The following is a 21,792-nucleotide window of genomic DNA, read 5'->3' as shown; positions in this document are numbered from 1 at the left end:
AGTTATCTCTTAGAAAGAAAGGTAATGTGCGAGCCACTAATATTGACCTAGCAACATCTGGGGATGCATCACATTTTCTTTCTCAACAGAGGGTGGGGATTGGGGCGAATCTTAAAAAGTTTGAGAACCCCTGATCTATAGCAACACTAACTTCTAAATTAAAATATTCACAAACTCTATTTAAAAGGGGTGTTGTCGCCTTGATGAAAATTTATTGGGCAAATGTAACTCCTGCACTGGCAAGAACAGCCTGCATCATAATAAAGCCATCATGATCCAAGATCGTGCGGAAACAGATTTTTATGACAATAAATTTAAGAAATATTCCAATATTTGAGGTGATGCGATGATGTCATCGCAGACACCCTGTTTACAAACAGGGGAGAGTTGTCTTGCAAAACCTTCTTGCAAGGCGACAATGCCCCTTTAATACCAAAGGCAAAATATAATGGATATTTGTAAGCAATGCCCCAGCAAGTGCAATATATAAAGCTTGGATGGTCAAGGCAGGTAGGGCATGGATGCACTTATGCTGGTCTATATAATTTGCCTTACTCCCTGTACAACATTTGTATCGAAGAACAAGAAGTAAAATTATGCATTAAGGATGCAAATTGCCATGGTCGAAATCAAATAAAAATGGAAAACCAGGACTTTGCAAGGCCTTACCAATATCAAAGTACAGAGAAGGTCAATCATATGAAGTTAATTACTTTGTTTTGCTCTGACTGGAGCACTGAATAGAGTAGATCAGAACTTGAATTTTCCAAATTTTATCTTGGGTTGTTCACAGTATGATGGCTTCAATTTTAGAAAGCATTTTATTTTGAAATATATAAAAGAGCAAATATTTGGCTATACATCAAAACTAGCTTACAACAGTAAGCAATTTTTGGACTTCTGATGAATTAGTACATTAAAGCAGCATTCAAATGTAAAGTTAAATCCCAGTGAGATTTAAGAACCTTTCCTGGGATAACTAGCACATGCATACTTAATGCAAGTTTTATTCATTAATGACACCAACAAAATCTACCCGCATTTATTGCGCACACTGGATAAAGGTCGAGACTGGAAAGGAAGCTTTTGCAATAAACCTACAATCTGCTTTTCACTATTAATACTCCAGCTGTTCAATGAAAAAAAATGGTCTCTCGCAAAAATAATACAAAGTAATCTGCTCTTAATTTCTCCTAAATTCCAGGCTGCCAATACACAGTATCTCTGTGGGTGAGTGATATAGAATCAAAGCATACTCCCATTTAAAAATAAGTATTCGCAAGTCAGAATAATTTTCTAACAGTATGACTACTCCCAGTAAATAAAGTCTTATCAAACTATCACATTCAATTAGCTTTCAAGGAGGCTGGGGGATTTTTTTTTTGCTTTTTAAAACCACTATTCCTACCTTTTGTTGCAATTCTCACACACTGTGTCTTTGTCTCCTGTAAATGCAAGTAAAAGGTTTTCTTGGTATAAATCATTATTTACAAGGAAAGAAAAGTACAGGCAAAAACTGAAGAAAAAAGTGCTTCACAATGCAAGGACTTACTAAGTCTTCACTAAAAAATGTTGAACCCAATTTTACAAGGTCAGTTTATTGGCACAGCTTCAGGTACCTATTTAGTTGTGTACAGACATGCACCAGTGGTGGAAGTGGAAAATTGCTAAGTGTTATATTTAAAGGGATAGAGCCAATTAAAAGGGACTATCACAATAGGAGAATGAAAATATGAATAATTTTTGGAAGCCTTAATAGTTACCTGAGCCTGATAACAGCCTTTGCCCAGGTTGAGGTTGCGGGAGAGGAATGAGTGACAGACAAGAATGAGTTACAGGTATAAATGAAGGGATAGAAACCCAAGTTCCAGGCATTAAGTCTAAAGACAAAGGAAGCAGCAGCCCGGGTGAACTTACTTTTATACAGTGCCACTGAAAGCATAACTTTTTTGGGAGATTTCTTTGGAAATATCCAACATTATTAGTCATACATTCACATTTCTTAATAGTGATATTGGATCCGCTGTCCGAGCATCATTTGGGAAGGGGGGCAGCTGCATGCACTAATTGCTTGCCAAAGTGAGGTCCGGCCACTTTTGTCTGCAGTTGGGTTGCAAAGATCTTGATTGGTGGCCACAAAGCATTTCTTGTCCAGGGTGGTCCGGCATCCCTCCATTGGCTCCCCTCATTTTCTTCCAAGCAACTTAGATAGGGGTACTCCCAATGGGAAACCCATTGGTACAAGTAATAGTGATGGAGAGGGAGAACAAAAAAGGTACAAAATCTCACGAGAACCCAGTAGAACAAACTAATAAAAATGGTTTAAAATGACTGAAATATTGTGAATTTAAGCTATTAACCAGAGCCTTCAAATCAGCTACTGTCATAGCTGATTGGTCATAAATTGACATGCAAGTCAGGGGGGCCCATTTGAAGGTGCTACTTACAACCCCACCCAGAAACTATGCTGGGGTGCCAAGTAAGTCGTTCTGATTGGGATGGAACTCATACCCATGTTCCACTAGAAGCTACACGATTAATATCAACATAATGGGTGGCCCACACCCATGGGTGGAAAATCTGTGACTAAATCTCTATCCAGAACTAGCTTAATCTTGGTCTGTTCCCCTAATTTTTACATACACTTCAAAATGTAGATAATCAACGTGGATTTACTAAACCAATGCTACAGGTAAATCAATGCCTACCAGTAACAAAGGAACACCTGTACCATGAAAAAAATGGAAAAGAGATTATCTACTAATGTACAAACAACAAAATCAACAATATGCCCATTTCAATGTGCTTTATCAAATCTTTAATGCTTCCCCTTGTCTCTGTGCTAAAGGATTTGTATAAATCACGATCTGATGAAAGATCATTGACTTGAAGCGTTAACTCTGTTTTTCTCTCCACAGATGCTGCCTGACCTGCTCAGTACTTCCCGCATTTTTTGTTTTTGTTGCAGATTTCCAGCATCCACGGTATTTTAATTTTGTTTTATAAATCATGCTGTATAATTTATTGCAGAAAATAAATTTGGTGCATGACATTATCAAATGTAGAGTGATGCCTGGTGCTCAGGAAGGTGGGATGAGGATGGAGTTAGAAAAGAAATATTTCATTATATAGCAGTGTTGTGCAGATCAGAATTGAGAATACATTAAACTTCTCTATCATTAAACAAAGGTTTACCGACCACAGCAAAACAAATTTTTTCTCCTCGAGTTTCTGCCAATTGGCCACCATAATATCTGCAGAAACCCAATTTACTCAATCTGGGGTTATCGCCAATATCCTGCTAAAATTACAGTGACGAATCAGGAGAATGCCCAAGCAAATTTGTGGTCTCAATGCTTGACCCCAACGTTGAATAAAATAAATTACCACCACACTTCACCTTTTCTGTTTCCCACAGAACTAGCTTGGGCATTCAGACCAAATCATAAGATGCTCTGGCTCTTGGATCTTTGTTCATTAAGAACTGGATTAAGACTTATTTAGGAGAATGAGAGAGAGAGATAGAGAAAAACTTTCACTACTAAGAAATTCAAATTCCACAGAAATGTAGGAATAAACTACCTCCTATTGTACTTTTCTCTTCCTCTTGGTTGAGTCATAGGTGAAACAAGCAACAAAGTAAGGGTACCTCAAACCTATCTACTTACACGGTCATCAGCATTTTACAAAATATATTCTCTAATTCAAAATATTAAATAAAAACAAAATACATCAAAAAAATTACATCCGTTGCTCATATTTGTCATGCTGTTCTGATTATCTGGCATGTGTATAATTTATGAACTATAAAATTACTCATGCCTAGAAGCACATGCAATAGTTAATTGTTATGTAATTTTCCTGACTGAGATAGAACCAGGTATAAGTTTATAAGTCAAAGCATGGCTGTTTTTTTAAGAAATTGCAAAGAGGCAGATTTTGTCATTTAATATTAGCTGTACTAAGCAAGGGTAACTTTAGCTTTATCCATTTAGAATTGTACTTACACTGCATCAAAGGTGACCTATTTAATTAGAATGCAACTCTTGCCACTCATTTTGAAAAGAAACTTTAACTACCATGTAATTTCTTGAATATTTTTACTTTTTTTTTCTATCAAGAATGAATCTTGTGACATTCCATTGAACAAAACTCTTCCGGTGATGTATATTGACTTACAAGTTTTAATTGTAGCTGATCTTTACAGTAATATCAAATATTCATATGTTCAATTTTGTCCGAAGAGGGCATAACCAAGAGGTAATGATGTTGATATTAGCAAGTTAAGAAAGCATGGAAATGGTTCATGGAATCATTTTCTGTGTTGTCTTGAATATATTAGCTTTAATCTACTCAAAAACTTTCAAGGGTTTTGTCACCTGGCATCTAAACAAATGTGTATCATAAATGGCAAGGTCGTATGCAGAGACAAAATTCACTCAGAAATTACAGCAAAGGATCAGACAAAGTGAAATTTTTTAATCATTGATGCAGACCACTCACCTTTTCAACACTGCTCACAGCTTGGAAGTGTATGTGATATCCCTTTCTGGGGGCCAAAGGAGGATTCCAAAAACCATTGTAGGTTTTATTGTCACCCACTGTAAAAGGAGTTTGTTCAGAAACTCCACTTGGAGGAAGTTCTGCAGCGTAATAGTATGGTGACCCTCGAGCTGCAGCAGTTTGATAGGTGACTGGAATCTGGAAGCACTCTGCTGTGCTGGCCTCCCTTTTAGATCTGCGAGAATTCAAGTCTTCAACGACAACTTGGTAGGCACTATGAAACAATAAATACAAAGTTTAGTTTATCAATGTGTTCACAATTTTTTTTGTTTTATAGGCTGTAAATATTTTTCAATTTTCCATTCGCAGTTCAAAACAATCATTTTCTGGCATGTAAAATATGATACAGCTTTTGGTGAAGAAGAAAATAAAACATCTCATATAATTAAAAAATCTATAAAAAGTATCTTTGGATTCTCAAAAAAAGCCCATTCCTGTAAAATTGTTGTAAAAATAATAGGCGAAACCACTCAACAGTGATCAACACACAAGAATCTTCTGACCCTTACACAAAGGTAGCACAGCTCTACGGCATCTCAAACAACTCAAACATGGGGAAGGGAAATTAGTCAAGCAATTTTACCCTTATCCAAATCCATGTACTTGCACTTTTCACCAGGTGTCACTCAATATTTATCAAGAAATGGCCCCCTGGTTTATTCCTCTAATGGACCCTATCCCCACCCAGCCACCGCCTCCTTCCCCTCTCTCTAGCTCAGGCGCACAAAGCTCAAATTAGCATCCCCATGCATCAGACTGTAGCTATATCATGGACATGGGTCAATAGCATAGTATAAAGAATGAAAGAGAAGACTTGCATTTATATAATGCCTTTCACGACCACAGGATGTCCCAAAGCGCTTTACTGCCAATGAAGTAGTTTTGAAGTGTAGTCATCGTTGTAATGTAAGAAATGCAGTAGCCAATTTGCGCACAGCAAGCTCCCACTAATAGCAATGTGATAATGACTGGATGTACAGGGGATTTACCCACTGAAGCAATCTGGGCACTTTCACCTGGATTTTATGTAATCTATATATCATTTTAAAATCTAGCTGATGAGTTTATAAAGTTCCCTCGTGTTCCAAATTATGAGATTATTTCACCCTTTAAGTGCAAGGCAAGTTAAGTTTTTGTCTTACTATAATTGGGCAGTGAGCTTCAATTTTAACATTTTTTCAATCTTTTCACTTAGATGCTATATATCACATGTGATGCAAATTATGGTTTATAAATTTTAATTACAAGAATATATATATATATACATACACACACACACGCCTACATGTAGTCTTACTGTAACAGGGTTTAATTTTAAACACACTGTGTTTTGAGCTCCCCCTTGGTGAATCCTTGTTCACCACTTTCCAATTATAAGGCAAAGAAATAAGCATAAACAGGCTTTCTTAGTTTTAAAGAAGAAAAGTGAAATGTTATTAAAACTTGAACACTAATTTGGTTAACACCTACAGATACACGCTGCGCCCCACGCTGGCATGCACATGCGATACGCACATGCAAATAGGGACAGAAAAGAGAAGAAAAATAAAATGGAGAGGTTTCAGGCAATCTCTGAAGAGGGTTTTTTTTTTTTTACTGTGCTTCGAGCTCGCTGTAGTCCTTGATTGTAGGTAGTCTTGCTTTTCGTTGGGGCCCAGTATTCTTCTTAAACCTTGTTCACAGTAGGAGACTTTTCTCTCTTGGGGTTCATATGTCTTGAATGGTTTCCGAAGCTGGTGAGAGAGAGATGAGAGCAGACAGGAGAGAGGTGTTCTCAGTCCAGGAGTAAACAACTTTGAGTTTCAAACACTCTGTGGCAAATTCAAAAAATAGCCAGTTAGTCATGTGACTAAACTGGCCTAACCAGGTCTTGTGTGTTATAAAAACAAGAAATGCTGGAAATACTCAGCAGGTCTGGCAGCATCTCTGGAGAGAGAAGCAGAGTTAATGTTTCAGGTCAGTGACCTTTCATCAGAACTGACAAATATTAGAAATGTAAAAGGTTTTAAGCAAGTAAAGCGAGGGTGGGGCAAAAGATAACAAAAGAGAAGCTGTTGACAGGACAAGGTCACAGAATAACCGGCCAGGTGGTCATGGAACAAAGGCAAATGGTATGTTAATGGTGTGCTGAAAGACAAAGCATTAGTACAAAGGAGGTGTCAATTGACAGTAAAATGAACAGCCCTGGCCCGAAGCACAAACATAAAAAAAACAGTGGGTAGGAACAGTAGAAACAAACTAAAATAAAATTAACAAATAAAAAAGAAAAATGTGACAAGGTGGCTATGTAGTTAATACTATATTTATTTGTAATGTCTTTGTTCCTATAGGTTTTTGAATGCAAGTCTTTTTAAAAATTAGTTTAATCTGTTGCTTCTTCCACAGGCTTAAACTCCCTCACCTTTTGCCTGCTTCCTCTACCCAAAATTACCCAACTTCAACGTCATTGCCTTTGGGATTTACCTCCTGTCACCATTGTCATCGTGGGTGTGAAGCGTGATGCTTTGAGATGCCTACTTGAACCTTCTGCAAACCCTGCTATTTGCAATTTTGGAGAGCACTAACTTTTCCTGTTGGGACTTGCTCAGCTGCTTCTGGGCCACCTGCATGCACCCATTGATACCCCACCTCCTGCAAAGTCGATTCTAGTCTCTAGAACCTCTTCATTCTTAGTCAGTTTTCTAGCATTGTGCTGGGAAAAGGCAATTTGCTCTTCAAAACATTTGTAAGGTTAATTAGTGTAACTGAGGTTACTGTCCACTGAACACTTGAACCACTTTGGGTAAAACTGACATTTCAAACTCAGACCTGAACAAGCAAAGCTTTCAATAACATAAAATAGGAGTTGATTCAGCATTAATATCCAATTATTAGATGTTGCCAGCACATTTATCAAATCACAGCAAAAATTGTGCTAAACATCAAATAATAGAGATCTCGCAGCTTTATTATAAAAAGGAAAATTGCTTTAAGTACACTTATGCAGAAACCATCCTCATCACTTGAGCTTTACCTCAGTAGCCATGACAATCTTGGCAACAGATTTCTTTTACATTATCTGAACAGTTCAGTAATTTTGTTGAGTGGTGTAGCAGCTAGAAGCAGTTTCTAACACGACATAGTTCAAATTTAGATATTGATTTTTTTGTATATATTTTGAATTATTCATTTAATTTTATTGGCACCCTGTGATACTATTTGCTTCAACAATCTATACTGCACTTAACTGGAACTGCTAAAGATATCTGAAACTGATCTGAATCAAATAATGAAAGATTTCAAGGACTCCTTCAGTTATACCATATTTAAGCCAGCATAAACCTGTGGCAGTTCTGTAATATTTACAGTAGTAGGATTTAGATTGTTTGAAATGGAAGTCACTGAAACAAAACATATATAATTCTTGTTCCTAGGTATTTCTGACTGTTGTGAAAGTAAATATCATACCCTTTGCTTCTTATATTGTTTTCTCCCTTCATTTCCAGTCTCTTTGGAGCAATCATTGCCAGTGATCAAGAAGGAAGACAGGCAGGCAACTGCTTCAAGATCAATGTTGCCCTTGAGCCACCTACTAGGAAGCAATCCTGGCTCCAATTTACTCTTGCTGCTATGTGGAGAATTACCTTAGACAGCCAGTTTTAAAGGGTTCAATACATATTGTGCAATTTCCCTTCTTACATAGTGGTTTTCCAACTCTATTTTCTTCACTGCTAGAAGGCACAGCGACTTCAGTTTGGTTCCACAAAATACTAACAATTACATCATGCAAAATTAAACAATACAGCTTTCTCAAAAGACAGATGGGCCTAGAAATTTGATGGGATGTGCTCCTTTTTCCAAGCGGAAAGGGGCGCCTAAGCATCCAATATGGTTGAGGAGGCGGCTGGTGGCATGCATGAGCTCAGTATGTGCTGGAGGTGCGCTGCCCACCATATAGGGTTGGGCTGTTTTGTAGGCATCCAAGGCACACATCAGAACTATTTAAAATTGCTGATTAAAATATTTAAATAAGATTTTGAGATATCGGACTGCCCCAGCACCTGACCAGCCATGTAATTAACTTGTCCAGCAATTTGTGGTACTAACAGACAAGGAGTGCCCAACAGAAGTGTTATTTAAAAGGCTCATCCATCCTTAACATATGGGTTAATTTTGTTAGTCATTTGAGACTACTGGTTAACTGCAGGGCATTTTTGGGCCTGTTTTCAGACTGCGAAAGTTTCTGACTTCTCAGAATAAGTTTTTGTTGGTGCTTCACTGTCCTTTTAGCCTACTAAATGGTTTTACTGGCATCACAGACAGCTTCCTTGGGCTACCTTTAGAGCTGCAGGATGAGGGGTAGCAACAAAGTCAGGAGAAAAGGCAGGAGCAGCTCACAGAAGAGGGAGGAGGGCACCACTGTGCAGGAGATCATATCCACAGTGACCCTTCAGGAAGCTTTTTTCTTATCTGAACTTCAATGAGGGGCAATGTCTAAGGTGCTTTTGCTTCATAAAGAAGGTCAATTACTGAGCTGCATTCACAACTTGAACCATGCACTACGGCAAGGACAGCTGTTGAGACCACTGTGACTCTTACTTTTTATGCAACAGACTTCTTCCAGAATGCAGCAGATGACATCAGTGACATCTCAGTTTGCAGTCCATCGCTATATCAGGGAGGTCTCTATGACAACATGTGCAGCTCGTTCCTATGGATAGAGCGAGTTATGACAACAGTGTACTAGGCTTCCACAGGGTGCAAACTGTCGACGTGGCCTTGCATGCTGCCCATCATCATCCTGGCATCTTTCTGAATAGAAAGTTATTTGAGTCTCTACAGCTTGTTTACGACTCCTGGCATAGCATCATGCAGGTCTGTGCCCAGTTTGCTGGCAGCAATACCAATTAATTTATCCTGCACCAGTTCTCTTTGCTGCCTTTGCTCCACTGAAGACAATTCAGATATCCGTGGAAAGCAGTTGTGTGCCTTGAAGGCTCAGCTGCAGGCTACAGCTTCTCAGCATCGACCGTGGCAGTCTGGTCCAGCTGACTGTGCAGCATTTACAAGTGCACTGTCAGAGTGGGACACAATTCTCTGCTCGAAGCCTTGAGAGTGCACCCGCATGTTGGAGCTGGACTTCTCCATGTTCTGACCCATTGTGTACTAGCTCACTGGCAGGCTGGCCAGTGCATTTAGAATTAATGGTATATGGCCATCAGCTCTCAAAGTCTGCATTCGAGCCCTCTGCTGCAGAGATAGTACACAATGATGTCTTCTGAAGACCTGGCACCTCTGGCGTCCTATTCCCCCTGCCCTAACTCCTGCACCACGTGAAGACCCCATCTCTAGCCTGCTCTTTAAAGTGGCCTGTACTCCAGTATCTGAGCTGGTGTTTTCCAGGGTTAGATTGATGGACAGTCGTTATGATGGTGCTTATATATTATTTGTTCGTTTTTTTTGAGGGCTCATGTATTTTAGAATTATGGATCCTGAGATCCACACTCAGTGCGATGCGCCGCCACATGCACACACTGATCCTCTCTCTCCAGAAGCACCGTCTCACCTTATCTCAGAGATGTTCTACTCCGCAGTTTCATTTCATCCTTCGTCTCATCCGACGCATTAACAAAAAACTTTTTTTCTTCCTTTCAGGTTTCAAGGAACGCAAGCTCCAGCAGCTGATGGGGACTAATGCCCTTCCAGATCCTTCTTCCCCTTCACTTCCCTCTGACCCCACCCCTTCTGATCTGACCCCTTGCCATGTATTCCCTATACCCTCTGACCTCCCCCTCTCTGACGCTGAACGTTCTGTACTCAGCAAAGTTCTCAGTTTTATTCCCTTATGCCCCCACCTCAATGAATTTCGCGCTTGGCATGACGTTGAGCTCTTCTTCCGTTGCATCTGCCTCTGGGCTCACTTCTTTGACCAGGAGTCCTTCCCCCGATCAGTAGACCCATTCATCCACCTCCAGCATTCTCCCTCTACCTGGACCCCTCCCCCTGGCCTCTTACCCGCTCTTGATCTTTTCATTGAAAACTGTCGGCGCGACATTGGTCATCTCAATTTCTTTGCCCCCCTCACTCACTGTAACCTGTCCCTCTCTGAACTTGAGGCACTCCGTTCTCTCAGGTCTAACCCCGACATGGTCATCAAACCTGCACACAAGGGTGGTGCTGTTGTATGGCGTACCGACCTCTACCTTGCAGAGGCTCAGCGCCAACTCTCAGACACTTCTTCCTACCTCCCTCTGGACTATGACCCCACCACCGAACATCAAATTACTGTCCACAGGACTGTCACTGACCTCATCTCCATGGGAGAACTTCCCTCTACAGCTCCTAACCTCGTAGTCCCACAACCCCGGAAAGCCCGCTTCTACCTCCTTTCCAAAATCCACAAACAGGACTGTCCCGGCAGACCCATTGCGTCAGCCTGCTCCTGCCTCACTGAACTTATTTCTTCCTATCTTGACTCTATCTTTTCTCCTCTGGTCCAGTCTCTTCCCACCTGCATCCGTGACTCTTCTGACGCCCTATGTTATTTTGACAATTTCCACTTTCTTGGCCCCAACCATCTCCTCTTCACTATGGACGTCCAATCTGTCAACACCTTCATCCCCCACCAGGACGGTTTGAGGCCTCTCCGCTTCTTCCTTGTAGAGGCCCAACCAGTCCCCATCCACCACCACCCTCCTCCGCCTGGCTGAACTTGTTCTCACATTGAACAACTTCTCCTTCAACTCCACTCACTTCCTTCAAGTAAAAGGTGTTGCAATGGGAACCCGCATGGGTCCTAGTTATGCCTGTCTTTTTGTGATCTGTCGAACATTCCTTGTTCCAGTCCTACTCAGGGCCCCTCCCCCAACTCTTTTTCCGCTACATTGATGACTGTATCAGTGCCATTTCCTGCTCCCACCCCAAACTGGAAAACTATCAACTTTGCTTCTAATTTCCACCCTTCTCTCACCTTTACATGGTCCATCTCCGACACTTCCCTTCCCTTCCTTGACTTCTCTATCTCCATCTCTGGTGATAGGCTGTCTACTAATATCCATTATAAGCCCACTGACTCCCACAGCTACCTCGACTACACTTCTTCACACCCTGCCTCCTGTAAGGACTCCATTCCATTCTCCCAGTTTCTCCGTCTCCGACGCATCTGCTCTGATGATGCTACCTTCCATGACAACACTTCTGATATGTCTTCCTTTTTCCTCAACCGAGGAATCCCCCCCACTGTGGTTGACAGGGCCCTCAACCATGTCCGGCCCATTTCCCGCACCTCTACCCTCACCCATTCCCCTCCCTCCCAGAATCACAACAGGGTGCCCCTTGTCCTCACTTTCCACCCCATCAGCCTCCATATCCAAAGGATCATCCTCCGCCATTTCCGCCACCTCCAGCGTGATGCCACTACCAAACGCATCTTCCCCTCCCTTCCCGTCAGCATTCCGAAGGGATCGTTCCCTCCGTGACACCCTGGTCCACTCCTCCACTACCCTGTCCCCTTCCCATGGCAGCTTCCCCTGCAATCACAAGAGGTGCAATACCTGCCCTCTCTCTGCTCACTATCCCAGGCCCCAAACACTCCTTTCAGGTGAAGCAGCGATTTACTTGTACTTCTTTCAATGTAGTATACTGTATTCGCTGCTCACAATGTGGTCTCCTCTACACTGGGGAGACCAAACGCAGACTGGGTGACCACTTTGCGGAACACCTCCGCTCAGTCCGCAAGCAGGACCCTGAGCTTTCGGTTGCTTGCCATTTCAACACTCCCACCTGCTCTCATGGGAATGCTGCAGTGTTCCAGTGAACATCAACGCAAGCTCGAGGAACAGCATATCATTTACCGATTAGGCACACAACAGCTTGCCGGACTGAACATTGAGTTCAATAATTTCAGAGCATGATGGGCTCCATTTTACTTTTATTTGCAGTTATTTTTTTCTTTTTCCTTTTTAAAATTTTTTTTGTCTTCAGTTTATTTTATTTCATCTTAGTTTGTTCAGTTTGCTTACTCACTGTTTTTTTTTCATGTTTGTACTTGCGGCTGTTCAATTTTCAGTCTGTTAACACCCTATCTGTACTAATGCTTTGTCTTTCAACACACCATTAACATATTGTTTGCCTTTGCTCCACGACCTTCTGGTCAGCTATTCTGTGACCTTGTCCGACTTACACCTTCTCCTTTGTTATCTCTTGCCCTCCCCCCCACCCCTGCTTTACTTGCTTATAACCTTTTACATTTCTAATATTTGCTAGTTCTGAAGAAGGGTCACTGACCTGAAACGTTAACTCTGCTATTCTCTCCACAGATACTGCCAGACCTGCTGAGTATTTCCAACATTTCTTGTTTTTATTTCAGATTTCCAGCATCCGCTGTATTTTGCTTTTATTTTAGAATTATGGACATTGTTTTATCTGCGAAAACTGAAAAGGATTCCATGAATGTTTCTTTCACTGGGGTCACTGAAAGGACACTGAGGTGTCTTGTTTGAAAACAACGTTTACTGGAAGTCACCTGTCTTCAGTAAAATACCCAGCAGGGGCTTTTTGACGTGGGGCAGATGTTTACAGAGAAATGACAGGTCAAGATTTATAGGGGTCAGGAGGCTTGTCTCTTGAGATATTGTTTTCCGTTTCGCTTTGGATAGTGCGTTGGTGTGTGAACTGTTTTGAAGGCAGTTGGAGAAAACCAGCCAAGAGAGCAGTCATCATCAGCACCTTGTTCCATCTCTTTGAGAATTTCCTGAGAATCAAGTTTAAGAAATAGAGAAACTGATGCTGCATTTCTTCTGACAAGCCTGCCAAACTGATCCTCAACGTTGCCTGAAAAGAACTGCTCTAGAAAGTGACAGCCGTCCACATGTATTTGGGACACCAAATCAAAAAGGGACAATGACATCTTTCCATACCTTCTCTTTTTCTTCAAGAATTAGTATATATGTGTGTGTGTGAGGGGCTAAGGTAAAAAGGGAACTTTAATATTTCAATCTGTGTGTTAATGCTTTTCTTTGTTACTGATTATGTCTTATTTTATAATAAACTGATAATTTTGTTGTTTATTAAAGAAACCTGGTTGGTGTATTTTATTCTGGGATGAAAATAGAGTCTATGATTGACCGTATTGGTAAATGGATAAACATTTAAATATCTGTTGTGACCTGTGGAGAAGCGGAACTAGAAAAAACAGTGCACTCCTCCTGCCTCGGTCGTAACACAGTGCAGCTTCAGAATGACTGGTCTCCTCTCCCTGAAGCGGCAGAAGCATCTCAACATTTCCAGCTCCTGAAATAAGAGAGAAGAAAAAAGTTTAGCTTTCACTGTGATGGGAGAGCAGAGAAAGAGGTCACTGCTGAAAATAGCTACAGTTTGTCATGCAGAGTGAGTACGGCAAGGTCAAGAACAGAAAGAAAGAATGTGGTGACAAACCCTGCGTTGTCACCTCCAGTGTTAGAACATAGAACATTACAGCGCAATACAGGCCCTTCAGCCCTCGATGTTGCGCCGACCTGTGAAACCATCTGACCTACACTATTCCATTTTCATCCATATGTCTATCCAATGACCACTTAAATGCCCTTAAAGTTGGCGAGTCTACTACTGTTGCAGGCAGGGCGTTCCACGCCCCTACTACTCTCTGTGTAAAGAAACTACCTCTGACATCTGTCCTATATCTATCACCCCTCAACTTAAAGCTATGTCCCCTCGTGTTTGCCATCACCATCCGAGGAAAAAGGCTCTCACTATCCACCCTGTCCAACCCTCTGATTATCTTATATGTCTCTATTAAGTCACCTCTTCTCCTCCTTCTCTCTAACGAAAACAACCTCAAGTCCCTCAGCCTTTCCTCGTAAGACCTTCCCTCCATACCAGGCAACATCCTAGTAAATCTCCTCTGCACCTTTTCCAAAGCTTCCACATCCTTCCTATAATGCGGTGACCAGAACTGCACGCAATACTCCAGGTGCGGCCGCACCAGAGTTCTGTACAGCTGCAGCATGACCTCGTGGCTCCTAAACTCGATCCCCCTACTAATAAAAGCTAACACACTATATGCCTTCTTAATAGCTCTATTAACCTGGGTGGCAACTTTCAGGGATTTATGTACCTGGACACCAAGGTCTCTCTGCTCATCTACACTACCAAGAATCTTCCCATTAGCCCAGTATTCTGCAATCCTGTTACTCCTTCCAAAGTGAATCACCTCACACTTTTCCGCATTAAACTCCATTTGCCATCTCTCAGCCCAGCTCTGCAGCCTATCTATGTCCCTCTGTAACCTACAACATCCTTTGGCACTATCCACAACTCCACCGACCTTCGTGTCATCCGCAAATTTACTAACCCACCCTTCTACACCCTCATCCAGGTCATTTATAAAAATGACAAACAGCAGTGGCCCCAAAACAGATCCTTGCGGTACACCACTAGAAACTATACTCCAGGATGAACATTTACCATCAACCACCACCCTCTGTCTTCTTTCAGCTAGCCAATTTCTGATCCAAAGCACTAAATCACCTTCAATCCCATACTTACGTATTTTCTGCAATAGCCTACCGTGGGGAACCTTATCAAACGCCTTACTGAAATCCATATACACCACATCCACGGCTTTACCCTCATCCACCTGTTTGGTCACCTTCTCAAAAAACTCAATAAGGTTTGTGAGGCACGACCTACCCTTCACAAAACCGTGCTGACTATCGCTAATGAACTTATTCTTTTCAAGATGATTATAAATCCTATCTCTTATAACCTTTTCCAACATTTTACCCACAACCGAAGTAAGGCTCACAGGTCTATAATTACCAGGGCTGTCTCTACTCCCCTTCTTGAACAAGAGGACAACATTTGCTATCCTCCAGTCTTCCGGCACTATTCCTGTCGACAATGACGACATAAAAATCAAGGACAAAGGCTCTGCAATCTCCTCCCTGGCTTCCCAGAGAATCCTAGGATAAATCCCATCTGGCCCAGGGGACTTATCTATTTGCACACTTTCCAAAATTGCTAACACCTCCTCCTTGTGAACCTCAATCCCATCTAGCCTAGTAGTCTGTATCTCAGTATTCTCCTCGACAACATTTTCTTTCTCCACTGTAAATACTGACGAAAAATATTCATTTAACACTTCCCCTATCTCCTCCGATTCCACACACAACTTCCCACTACTATCCTTGATTGGCCCTAACCTATCTCTAGTCATTCTTTTATTCCTGATATACCTATAGAAAGCCTTAGGGTTTTCTTTGATCCTATCCGCCAATGACTTCTCGTGTCCTCTCCTTGCTCTTCTTATCTCTCCCTTTAGATCCTTCCTGGCTAGCTTGTAACTCTCAAGCGCCCTAACTGAGCCTTCACGTCTCATCCTAACATAAGCCTTCTTCTTCCTCTTGACAAGCTCTTCAACTTCTTTAGTAAACAAAAGAACATGTTGTTACGCATCATGGCCATGACTCTCACTCTGCTCTTGGTGGCCAGCACTTTTTTCTTCCATGAGGGAAAGGGTGTGAAGGTAGTTCCAACCTTCACCAATGACAACCCCCTGGGACAGATTGGGTACATCCTTTTTCTGCTAGGAGGAAGGGATTTTTAGTGCCAATCTTGTGCGAGGCTTGGGGAATGCATCTGTCATGTTTGATGGCTGGAAGTTTCATATCAAATGTTGAATTATGAGGAAATGAGGGTCACAACTGTGGTGAATGAGAGAGTATGAGAAGAAGCAGATGTAGAGAACTGAGGTGCAGTAATTACAAGAGAAAAGGGAAGTGGGGGAGGGAAGTATTGAGTGTAAGAGATCAACATTCTTACCTTGTCAATTCTGATGAGGTTGTTGAACGTTTTCCAGCATTGCAGCCATGAGCTGAGCTCCTAATGTTGACCTTCTCTCTGACCTCTTCCCATTGATAACAAAGGCGCTGCCTAGACAGGACCTGCCCACCACCTGATCCAGGATTTCCAAAGCAACAATGGAGAGCCCGATGGCCTGTTCTGAAGATCTCACTGCCATTTCATTCCTTAAAAACGATCCCTGTTGTTTTCAGAGTACACGTCCCCTTCTAAAGGTGCGCACTGCCTTTAAGTGGCACCAGAGATGTTCAATTTCTGCACCCCGCCCTCCACCAAACTCCAACATCCAGTCAATTAATAGCTGGCTGCACTCATTATAATGAGTTGGGAGCATCAATTTCAGGTGGCCTCTTTTGTGTTTTTCTTTTCCAGGCACAATTGAATTTTCATGTCATTTAATCTAAAGTCGGAACAAATAATTTGAATCTCAAAAAAAATGGGGCTGTGCAGTACCCTTAGTGTTGCATTCAACATCACACAGTGGGGATGGATGAACTTGCATTTCTTATTCTCCTTAGTGCACAAAAGGAGCCACATCAAATATGATGTTGAGTGGAGACTCAAATCGATCGAAGGTAGGTGTCCGGCTAGTTCCTGCATTCTGGCAGCATTGGTGGCATCCATAGTGCAAGCCATCCACTCCCTCAATTGTAGATATCAAGCCAGATAAATGTGGAAACGGGGTTAAACATCTTGCATTTATATAGTGCTTTCAACATGATAAAATGTTCCTAAGGACCTTCACAGAAGTGCACACTAAGCACGAATAGAAGAGGTCATAAGGATAGATTTTGAGGAGGCATTTGTAAGCAGAGAGAAATATGGTGAGCTAGAGGAGTTTAGGGAGGAAGTTGCGGAGTAAAAAGTGAAGATAACTGAAGACTGTGCCACTCATGGTGTAACAAAGGAAGGGTGGGATTTGCAGAAAGCCAGAATCAGTGGACTGCAGAGTTTGAGCTGGGACATATGATTGGAGGAGGTTGCACATGCAGGGAGGGATGAAAGCATAGAAAAATTTGCAAATAAATGCTGAGGATTTTGAATTCAGTATGCTGCGTAATAAGGAGCCAGTGGAGTACCGGATGATGAATTAAGCAGGACATGGTGTAGCACAGAATTTGGTGATACCATGTAACCAGGAAAAGAAGGGAGTAACAAATGGAATGTGAGGACACCATGGTGAAGACTTTGCGGGAGAGGAAAACCAAATGAAGACAGCCCCGTTGATGTTCAGTATAAAGCAGGATGGAGTAGCTGATTGTGTTGAATGCCATAGAGAGGCCAAGGAGGGTGGCCTCCTGGTAAGGTGCTACAGTCAAAATCACAAAGGGTGTTGTTGTTGATTTTAACCAGGGTGGATGGGAGTGATGTGAATAGTGAATTATGGGAAAGATGAGCATGGTGCTGATGAATAAAGCATGTGCAAAGATGAAAGGAAAGTTAGAGATCAGATTGTAGTTGGAGAGGATAAGAGGTTGAGGTTGGGTTCTTCAGGAAGAGGTGCTAATGGCTATTTTGAAGGGGAAGGAAATGGTGCCTGAGCAGCAGGAGCCAATTACATACTTAGCCCTAATTTTATCCCAACATGGCAGACAAGAATGTGCTTGGTTCGAGTCGAATGTTTGCTCTACACCACGCCTGATTTTACTCTCCATTGACTTGAAATGGGGAGTAAAGGTGGACTTTGTGTAACACAGCCATCTGTCCCGAGGCCCCCCAATCTCCCACTACACCTGCCCACACACATTCCTGTTGGACAAGTGGGGTTAAGATCAGGGCCTATAGCACCAGTGAATATAGGAGTAAGAAACATTAGAATGCCAAGGGAAAGCGTTATTTATTAACATAACACATTTTTCTAAAAATTATGAAAGGATTTGATGAAACCTGATTGTAATCACTCTGGGGAAAATCATGTGTTGGCTACTTTCAGCTTTTCTGAATGGGAATTGCTTAAATACATGAAACACAGACATGCAAAATAGGACTCATATACATGATCAAGGTCAAATATTTCTGACATTACCTTGGGTCTCCAAACACATTTTATATTTAGCCTCTTTACAAGTATTTACCGACAGCAAATATTTCTACTGACAATACCTTTATTCAGACAAGTTTAGAATGAAAATTCTGTTCACAAATTGCTCCATAAGATTCACTGGCATAAGGTACAACATAATTACCGCTTGCAGCAGTAATCTACAGTTGTCATCTAACTGGAGACAGAATGCACGGAGACACGTATATACCTTATGACCTTGACATAGCAACCATCTTTGCTTGAAGCTATCCAGATCTAAAATATAAGTGACATACCGTAACATGGGCACAGATGGACAGAAATCTGTCCAGTCCACTAAAATAGACCATCTCACTGCTATACGGTTCAAAATGATGAACCATCACAAATTACTGAAGCAGATGGTCTATTGCCTGCTGCAGCAAGGAAACACAGTTAAATTACTCTTTCAGCCTCTTTTTGATAAGACTTAGATCATGTTTGCAGACCAAAACAATTTTAAAATATTCAGTTCCAAAAAAAATTAACAAGCAACTGCCAAAATAAATCTGCGTCCTTTCTAGGCAAATAGCAGATAATCAGAAATTCCTCTAATGACGTGGGTGGTGTAACTCTCCATAAAACATGCAAGTCCATTGCTCCTATCGATTCACCGGAGGATGGGCTCATATCATCACTTTGTCACTTCCTGATGAAGGTTCGAGTTTAAAAACTACTCTTGACTGCCATTTCCCCTGAAATGTGACTTTCATGAGTTTTAAATGAGTTGCAGGAAGTATTGCTTTACCAATCAGTAAAGGAACACTAATAGCATCCCTAGAGGTTGCAGAGGAAAAACTGTCCTGTCACTATGAATAAGGGCTTATATAATTATCAGTCAGAAATCAAAAATCAAAAGTATGGTTTATAAACCCCACCCTTGCATAAAATATTTTTTCACTATACGTTCTGGAGAAAATTACTAATGCAAATAAACTGTTTCACTACAGATAGTAACAAACAATTTGTTTGATCTTTTTTAACAAATTGGGGATGAATCAAATTTAGCAACATTAAATTTAATGAGCTGGAAGCCAAAAATCAAGAACTGTGTCTGCAAAGTGGAGTATCAGACACATTAGTGGCTGCATGAAAATACTGAAGTCAACAAATTACTCCTCATTAATCTTTTGATAAGACGACAAGCAAATGTCACTCAAAATTAATGTTACATGGAATATAAGAGTAAACCTCAGAGACAGGCCAAGTAAAATTTAATAGGTACTACATGATTTCTAATGGGGGCACTTATGAGAGACGAGGTCATATAGTTTGCATTCATTAACTTTCTTCTCCCTCCACTTGTTCTAGTCCCTCTAATTTCTTCATGATTTGTAGAAACGGCCTGTGTGGTAACTGACTCATTACACTTTGGAAACCTAAAGTTTGCTTCAAATTAATTAAAAAAACCTTCAAGCTTATTATTTCAATAAAATCAGGAGAGGACTCAAAATAAAATGGTAGTAGCAGTAAAAAGTTACTTAAGTGGAGTAGACATGTGGAACACTCAGGGCCTCAGTTACTAAATCCCTGAAGACAATACTCTTGTTAGGCAAAGTCTACAAAATAGACCTGTAGTTAACTGAGTAAACAAACCTTTTGACAGCATTGTCAACTGAATATCACATGAAAATGAAGAACTATATTAGCAGTCAGCAGCTTGGCAATCTGACGAAGAAACAGTTTGCTGCTTGTAAATTTACCTGATTGGAGCACCTTTAGCCTGTGCAGGTCTCAGCATGACAGTTATTGTGGTTGCTGTTTCATTAAGAGTTGCATCTTCATAGTCAGGTAGAGTCGGAGCTGTTGAGATTTAAGTAAAAAAAAACAAATTCAAAAGGAACATAGAATTGAAGATAATGTCAGGAAACACATCAGATAAAATAGAGATGGTCGCGGAGTTGAGGAAAATGCTCTAGACATGGAGATGGATGTTGTTGGCTTACACATAGAAACTGGCTCATGTGTATGGATTAGGCCAGTAAAGGGGACTATGTAACCAGGAAAAGGTGGGAGACACAAATATAATCCTAAACACTGTCCATAAGATGCAGATTATTGTGAAAAATTTTGGAAAGCTAAAAAAAGCCGCAAATTTCAACGGTTCTACTCAAAGTCCTTGCAGATAGAAATGTGCCAAAATCCAGTATTAAATATTGTAAGCATATTTTTTCTCTAGGGAATGGAATAAAAATTTCTTCCTCCTTTCATTCTATCACCATAAAGCAGCTGGGCAAGTACATGAAAGCTGCTAGGGAAAATAATTGCAATCTTCTTCCCACTGGGAAAATTAGTCTTTGTTTGATGCTTCCCCCATAACACAACTGACATTAAGAACTCGTCACATACTGGAATCATGACATTCCATTGGTACATCATTATAGTTTACAAATTTAAAAATAAATTTTTAAATCTGTATTGAAATAATTTTGCGGAAATAGGGGAAGATTGTTTCAGATATTATATGGTAAAAATAAGCATACAAAGCATATTAAGTGGTTACACTGCTATACATTTTCGAATAACCCAATGTAAAGTACAATATCTTGTTTTTATTTCAGATTTCCAGCATCTGCAGTATTTTGCTTTTATATTAGTAAAGTACAATATGTCTTCCTACTTTTTAAATGCTCTTTCTCGAACCATTTAGAACTTTATCAAGGAAATGGATAAAAAACACTGGAATTATTACAATGTAAATTCTATAAACTACAATCTTATGAGAGTCATAGAAAAGTAACATTGTACTTTTATCCTACGTAGAATTATATGAAGGAAAATATGATAATAGATGAATGGGGAAGTAATTTTTAAACTGTTATATGCTCTTTTGCCCCAGGCATCCTTTAAAAATCAACACACAGTAATTGTGCCTTTGAAAAGCTGTAACTCACCTTGAATTCATTGAAATTAATCAATGTTTTATTCAGAAAGAAGGGTTGCATTTTTAGTTTAAAATATGTAATTTGGCAATTAACTGCTTTCAAGAGACTTCAGTTCTTTTGATCAAGGCATCTGCTTTACTCAGGACATGATGCTTTTTTTGAACAGAGAGAAAGCCTCTGAACCTTCTACTGCCTTGAATGAGGCAAATCTTTGGTCTTCACTGATTTTTCTTAAATCAAATTTTTGCAAACAACAAATTCATTCATTAAAATAAAAGCAAAATACTGCGGATGCTGGAAATCTGAAATAAAAACAAGAAATGCTGGAAATACTCAGCAGGTCTGGCAGCATCTGTGGAGAGAGAAGCAGAGTTAACGTTTCAGGTCAGTGACCCTTCTTCAGAACTGGCAAATATTAGAAATGTAAAAGGTTATAAGCAAGTA

General features: G+C 40.7%; 1 protein-coding gene across 3 annotated transcripts in view; it reads right to left on the bottom strand.

Moving 5' to 3' along the window:
* ptprk (protein tyrosine phosphatase receptor type K) overlaps positions 1 to 21,792 on the bottom strand; it is a 553,573-nt gene that overhangs the window by 165,319 nt on the left and 366,462 nt on the right. For all 3 annotated transcript variants that reach the window (XM_068025166.1, XM_068025170.1, XM_068025171.1), the window contains exons 9-11: positions 20,167 to 20,266; positions 4,504 to 4,777; positions 1,409 to 1,445 (exon numbers count right to left, since the gene is read on the bottom strand). In XM_068025166.1, coding sequence (XP_067881267.1) covers positions 1,409 to 1,445; positions 4,504 to 4,777; positions 20,167 to 20,266 — 411 coding nt within the window. The remainder of the gene's footprint in view (positions 1 to 1,408; positions 1,446 to 4,503; positions 4,778 to 20,166; positions 20,267 to 21,792) is intronic.

Source organism: Heterodontus francisci, chromosome 3 (assembly GCF_036365525.1).
Source record: "Heterodontus francisci isolate sHetFra1 chromosome 3, sHetFra1.hap1, whole genome shotgun sequence".
Taxonomy (NCBI): Eukaryota; Metazoa; Chordata; class Chondrichthyes; order Heterodontiformes; family Heterodontidae; genus Heterodontus; species Heterodontus francisci.
Note: the sequence above shows the minus strand (reverse complement) of the source record. Positions and strands in the feature narration are given on the sequence as shown.